Raw genomic sequence first — 7396 nt, 5'->3', positions numbered from 1 at the left:
TTTGGTTTTGGTTTCGAACGTTTGAGGCCTTTTTTAATTTTTTGACTTAGTTGCTTTCGGTTTTGGCTGAATGTTGCTTGTGTTTGGTGGTTTTTGGTTGTTATGATGATAATGTTTCCTTTTTTCTTGTTGTGATTGTTGTTCTCTTCGATTTTTCTCTAGGATTTTTCTTGTATTCGACAACTTTTGTAGGGGTATTTTATACTCCACCGCCGGTTATTTTTTCCGCTCCCAATGGGATGATGCAATCCCGATATTTGGGGGATTTTTCATGTTGTGTTTCGATTGGACTTTGCTTCCATGATTGTCAAGAAAATCGGGGGACATTTTCCCCTATTTTGCCTCTGTTTCGTTACAATGATTCGGCCGACTGGCCACCGGAAACCGACCCGGGATTCTCGGTCTCATGCATCCTTTTCTTTTCCCATGCAGCGCCTTTGTTAAGTGTGTGTAACCCTAATTCAATTTGGGTTGGGTTAGGCCCCTCTAATCGGGTTTGCTTCCACTGGTCTTGCTGGGTCAAGCTACCCGGTTGGGATCTGTTTTTGGACTATTGGACTCCTTCTGGACCCGGATTGGACCTGAAATAAAAATAAATAAATAATATAATATATAATAAATAAAAAGAAAGATAAAAGTGGAAAATAAAATGTATTAAAACTATATAATATATAATATATTTAGAAAACAATATAATATATTTTCAAAGATTATATATATTATATACTTTTTCAAAAACCATTTAAAAAAAACTATACATATATGTTTTCAAAACAATATGTTTTCAAAAACTATATTATATATGTTTTCAAAACCGTTTTTTAAAACTATATATTATATGTTTTTAAAAATATGTTTTCAAAATCCATTTTAAAAAAACTATATATTATATGTTTTCAAAAACTATACTATATCTTTAAAAACTATATATATTATATATTTTTGAAATTATTATATATATTATCCTATATATATATGTAAAAAAGATCCGGACGAAAATGAGTGTCTACAAACACGTGACACAATTTAAGTGAAAATCATCTAATAAAATGGTAAAAGAACACATCATTTTGAAGTCCACATAAACATTATACTATAATCATAGTATCACAATTCCTTTTACCCAAGTATGTGACTCTACTGATAGCTATCAACAAGTGATTCAGATAGCTATTTTCAGACATACTAAATTGTTACGATCGTGTGTTTAGAGATTGAAAGTAGAACTCGTCCTAGGGAATTCCAAACTAGGACTCACTGGAGACAATCTTAATTATCATAAAAATTGATAAAAAAAAAATCAGGCTTAACTTTATTTCGTTCAACTTAACCTCTTAAATAGAGGTTACATTAGGTCAAATAAAAGAGTCAGTAGTTAAAAGCAATTCTAATACTAAGGAGACTTCTAACCAAGTAATGATATAAAATACTCATTAATATAATTTCATAATACAATATAATAAATAGATTTCCTAAAAATAACCAAATAATTGACGCCAATAATAATATTGGCTACAAAGACAACTCATAACTAGGAATTTAAATTGTGGCTGCGATTATGTTTTCGGTTGTGTTAAACTTATCACAATTTCGACATAATGGGTGTAATTACAATGATTGTGGGTATCGTGGTCGAGCAATAACGGTTTTAGACGACACCACTACCGCTATATAGCGTACGTCACTGAAAGAGCTTTTGCATAAGTTCTCTTCAAGCCTTCGAAAGATCTTCCACATAAATAACCTTAAAGTCTTCAAAAGCTTCACTTCCTCTAAACGATTTTTTACAATCGCACAAGAGGTGGTTAGCTATTTATAACTTCATCAAACCCTGATTTCCGCTCAACAATATACCTTACAAAATTGAAATTACCCATGTAAAGATGCTACATTCAAAAGGACCCAATAGACACATGCTTGTTTATATCTTCCATCAATAACTATATTTCTTTAAAAAAATTCTATTGAAGTATTTATATATTTTATTTCGCCGAATTCAAAAATTAAATTAATATTTTCAAAAACAAAGATTTGATTGATGTTTTATTTAAAACTAAATTAATATTTTATTGATCAAACTAAAATTTATTAAGCCTAAGGTTTGAAGCTGAACATACCCAAAATAAAAATGGTCAAAATATAATTTTTCAAAACTAATAACTAAAATAAGATAAATTAAAAATGAAAAGCACCACACGTGTAGTTGATCGAGTTTGACCTTAACAGCTTTATCAACAAATTTTAAAAATAAAAATAATCTATTACTTTTTTTTTAAATATTCAATTGATGTTTTTGGATTAGATCGAACAAAAGTGGATTTTTTTTTTTTTGCTTCTGAGATAAAACAAATTGCTAAAGAAAAAAAAAAACTTTAAAATTATCTGATGAAATAGGAAATTACCGTCATCAGATTAAAAGGTATCAAACTTTGAAAGCAGAATCCAGGGATTCGGATATTTGTTTCTCTGTTTCTTCCTCTTTCTATTTCTCTCGCGGTAATGGAAGCTGATGTATCCATTCCCTTCTAACGCCCCTCACAATTGAATCTCTGTCGTTCTACGGGGAGCTAGGGTTTTCTTTTTGGATCGAATTTCTTCGGGGGTTTTCAAATTTTTGATTATTCGATGGAGATGAATCGAGTTTTGTTGTTGTTATTATTATTATGGTTTCTCTGTTTATCGAGTGTTTTCTTGATGACGTCAGCCAGTGTGATCTTGATTGGTAATAACGTTACCCTCTCTTTCGATGACATTGAAGCTAATTTTGGTGAGCTCTTTATCCTCAGCAATTTTCTTTATTGGTTCCTGAGAAAGCATGGGAAAAATTCTAGGAATATCTTGACCTTCTCGGTGACAAAAGTTGAATAACTTCGTTTTCTTGTCTTTAAGCTGCACATATTGATCTGTTGAATATATAATTTATTTTGCTAATTATAAATTGTGCATCAGATGAAAAATTGAGTTAGTTTTGTTTGATTGAAGTTAGAAATTGAAGCATGTTGGTGTTGAAATATAACTGATTCTCCCCCTTTTTTTTCTTTTCGTAATTTGCAGCCCCAGCAATTAAAGGGTCAGGGGAATGTGGGGTATTATATTTGGCAAAGCCTCTTGATGGCTGTTCGGATTTGAGTAATAAAGTTGATAAAGTTTCCAACGTTTCTTCCCCATTCGCATTGGTTATTAGAGGAGGCTGCAGTTTTGAAGAGAAAGTAAGGAGAGTACAAAAGGCAGGATTCAAAGCCGCTATTGTCTATGACAATGATGATGATGGTGTCCTGGTTGCAAGTACTGCCCTACTTCTTTGAAAATCATCTTTCTATGCTCAATGGTTGCAATTGAATGTTTCTGTACAGTTTGGTAAACTTGACTTTCTAATAATTACCATTGGAACACCTTGTAAATGCATATACAATAAACCTTTTTGTTGTCAATAAAATCTTAAGAGGTCTTTAACAGTTTTTCCTAGAGAAATAGAAATACCAATCATAAAAAACTTGTCATCTTCTTGGACCCTTTGGATTGCTTTTTGACAGTACTTGTAAATCCTTGATTGTACAAGTTGAATTAGTTTTTGTTCACCCAGTCAGATTTTTTGACCATAAGCATTCTTCTTTATCCTTATTTGTAGGATGGTCATTTATTGTGAATTGGCAATCATTAAACTATATTTATGCTTTATGAAAAAAACATGGGTAACCTTGTGGACCTCGACTTTATTATGTACAATGTGCTTTTCATCTTTAGCAGGAAATGGTTTGACTTTGTGGTTCAGCAAAGTCTGTTAAAGATGTACTTGGAGAAACAAGATTCATATGATGTAGAGTCCCCTTACTCTTATTAAATTTTAATAGAAATAGAAAAGTTTTCATCCTACTTTACGGCAAAGTATCTGATCTCTGATATAAATTCTATTCTTAGTTTTGTTTCTCATGCATACAATTGTGTGAACAATTTTTTAGTCGATAGGTCTTAGGAGACAGTTTTACCCCCTTTTTATTCCGTTTTATTCCATTTTATTCATACATTTACCACATTCATGCAAAACTCGATTGCATAGTGGCTTCTGTAAGGTAGTATGCATATTATAATGCTTAAACAGTTTACTAGGATAACTTTATCAGTCTTATATATTCAGTTCCTTAGATTTACTACTGGTTGAGTAAACATGTTACGCCTGTTAATTTGTAAATGCAATTATACATGCTGGATCAATCTTCTACAAGTGAACTTTTGGATTGCTGGAATCAACGGTCCAGAAGTTGCCGTTTTTTGAGTAGATTGCAAATGAAAAAGTAGGGTGCTGAAATAGCATAATTAAAATAGATGTTTTTTAGGACAGCTGGGTATTTTTGTGCACTCTGAGTGCTTTCAAGAAGAGTGAGAATAAGGACCAAATATTTACCAGCACTTATTTCATCTACGTTTATAAATATGCTGCCATTATTCACATATGGGTATGTTTGTTTGTGGTCCAGAATTTTTGCTTTACTTTTAATAAGTCATTAAATGGAAGATGTTTAATTGTTTCAGTCATTTGCATCATTCTTGAACTAAAACACATTTTTCTAGATGGACCTCTGAGTTTAGCTCATGCTTTTTTTTTAACAGTGGCAGGGAATGCAGCTGGAATAAAAATACATGCTGTCTTTGTTTCCAAGGCTTCTGGTGAAATACTCAAAATGTATGCTGGGTCTACTTATATGGAGCTGTGGCTAATCCCTAGCTTTGAAAACTCAGCATGGTCAATCATGGCCATCTCCTTTGTTTCGCTACTTGCCATGTCAGCAGTGCTGGCAACTTGTTTCTTTGTACGCAGACATCGCATTAGGCAAGAACGCCCTCAATCTTCTCGAGTTCGTGAATTCCATGGAATGAGCCGGCGTTTGGTAAAAGCAATGCCTAGTTTGATATTCACTGCAGTCTTGGAAGATAATTGTACATCAAGAACCTGTGCAATATGTCTTGAAGATTATACTGTGGGAGAGAAGCTCAGGATTCTTCCATGTCGACACAGTAAGCTTCTTACAACACTAAGGATGATGTTTCCGGTTATTTTTCTGTGCTAATTGTGTTTGTTTTAAGGTGGTAGCCTAGTGTCTTTTTGTATGTATTTGCATAGTAATCAGGTCACCAATCTCACACAACCTTGTTTTTGGGGTGGCTATCATATTTCTCCTTTCTCTCAATGATTTTTGGCTGTTTTCAGAAGTGTGTTTTTTGTGTTAAATGGATATAAAACAATTTGGTCCATTTGGTTTAGAAGCATTCATATACTAATAATTAGTTGTTTAAGAGTTCAAAAATAATACACTGTGCATGTAGCATTTTCTGACTAGTAAGCAAAACTCAATTAAGGGAAAGTTGGGGTGGTTTTTTTCTTTGGGGGGGGGGGATAGACAATGTTTCTTGGCATTTCTAATGTATCAGAAAGTATAGTTGTTGACTAGTACGCCTATGTAAATTCACAATAGCTTCCATCATCATGTTTAGGTGTTGTTCTTTGTTCTTATACTTGAGCACTTTTAACTAATTACAGAAACTGTGATTAATAGGTACTTTTTCCCCATTAAAAAAATTCTCAAATGACACAAGTTAGATCTGGGTCAAAAATACATTCTTGTTTATAGTATCCCCAAATGTTGGAATTTGATCACCATGTGGGACGTGGTGATCTTAAAATTTTCAGATTTATGTTCTTCCCATTCATTTAAAGATTCATATGTGCTCTTGGTCAAATCAAGATTCAAGGAACAGATTTGTATTGCTATTACTGTACTAAACAATGTAACTATAAAATCTTTGCCTTAGAATATAATCAAATTTTTTAGTAAATAATTTTGCTTACTTAGTGTGACAGGCTTTTAGTTAGCGATCCTTTTGTTTGTGGTGAGGATTTGCTAAGTCTTGCTTCTCTTTATGTCTGATTGTTGTTTCCTACCCAGTGACCGAGTAGGATCCTCTTCAATGTTGCGATATTAAGCTGCAAGATATCACTTGGTCTGAGATTTTTTCCGATGACTTCTATGGTGGTTGTCATTACGGTTAAACTAATCTGTTTGATGTGATGAATACTTTCAGATTAGAAAGTGTGTATTGATGTTTGTAAGACGTACGAACAATATGCAAGATCAAATGGATCAGCTTTCAATTGTAGACCAATCAGAATTTCTACATAATATTTCTTCTATGAATATTGATTTTACATTGGTTATTTATTTATTGCTTCCTATTTTTATTTGGAACAGAAAACTATGTGATTGTAGACTCTTGCTATCATTATTGCCTACGTAATAGTTACATTTGTGAAGCTTCTTTAACATGTTAATAGATTCTTTCATTATTTGAATTGTGGGGTTTATGTTTTATATGCGTATATCTGAATATTTCTTGGCATTTTTTCCCCAGAGTTTCATGCTTTTTGCGTTGATTCATGGCTTACAACATGGAGAACTTTTTGCCCTGTATGCAAGCGTGATGCGAGAACCAGCGCAGGTGATCCTCCAGCATCGGAAAGTACACCATTGCTTTCATCCACCCCAAGCTCTGTGTCGTCCTCTGCATTGTCATATACACGATCTTCATTAGCATCATCATCATCAGCCATACGAATAGCCCCAGCAGTATCTCCGTCGCCATCTATTTCTCACAGTCATTCTCGGGCCGGCACCCCATATATTCAGCAATCACTTAGGTCCTATCATCAATCTCCTTCCAGAAGCTCAGTGGATCTTAGGAATGCATCTTCCCAAAGATCTCGTGCTACTCATCTGGTTTCACCGGCCTCGTTGAATTACCCTTCTATATCCCCTCTTAATACAAGATACATGTCGCCGTATTTTCCAAGCCCAAGCAATGAGTCACCAGGTTTAGTCAGTTCTTCCGGTCACCTGCTGCATCCACTTCATTGTAGTGAGTCGGCTGCTAGTTTTTCTCCATTTGCATCTGCCCATTCTCTTCCAGAATGTTAATTAAGTGGTAATGAGTTGAATTTCATAGAATGTTTTTTTTTTAATTTTTGATGTTTGAACTGTGAACTTGTTGCTACTGCTACTGCTACTGGATTTGTACATTGAAACATAAGATGTGTTTTCTGTCAGATATTGCGATTCCCAGAATGATAAGTGGCTCTACATAGAGTTTATACTGAGGATTATTAGCATTGTTTTAGCAGTCTTGAGGATCACTTACCACTGAGAATGTAAAGAAAACTAGAAGCTGGCACATCATTAATTATATAATTTGTAAAACAAAAATTGGAAAATTCTTTTTATTTAATTTATAAAATAAGTACAAAAAAATCAAATATATTCAATATATTTTTCCTTGATTTTTTTATAAGGAAAGACAAATTTATTAGGATGGGCACGGGATTTAAATCCTATGGGTTTCAATCCGA

The 7396-nt window shown here is 33.3% G+C and overlaps 1 protein-coding gene across 1 annotated transcript; it reads left to right on the top strand.

Moving 5' to 3' along the window:
- The first annotated feature begins 2324 nt into the window (after positions 1-2324).
- Positions 2325-6971, top strand: LOC120212228 (receptor homology region, transmembrane domain- and RING domain-containing protein 2-like). Its single transcript, XM_039210612.1, has 4 exons — positions 2325-2767; positions 3055-3285; positions 4609-5013; positions 6406-6971. Exons 1-4 carry the CDS (start codon positions 2626-2628, stop codon positions 6966-6968), a joined length of 1341 nt encoding a protein of 446 aa, XP_039066543.1. The 5' UTR covers positions 2325-2625; the 3' UTR covers positions 6969-6971.
- The last annotated feature ends 425 nt before the right edge of the window (positions 6972-7396 follow it).

The sequence above is a fragment of the Hibiscus syriacus genome, unplaced genomic scaffold, assembly GCF_006381635.1.
Source record: "Hibiscus syriacus cultivar Baekdansim isolate YM2019G1 unplaced genomic scaffold, ASM638163v2 tig00110007_pilon, whole genome shotgun sequence".
Lineage (NCBI taxonomy): Eukaryota > Viridiplantae > Streptophyta > Magnoliopsida > Malvales > Malvaceae > Hibiscus > Hibiscus syriacus.
This window is presented reverse-complemented; position numbering and strand designations above follow the sequence as displayed.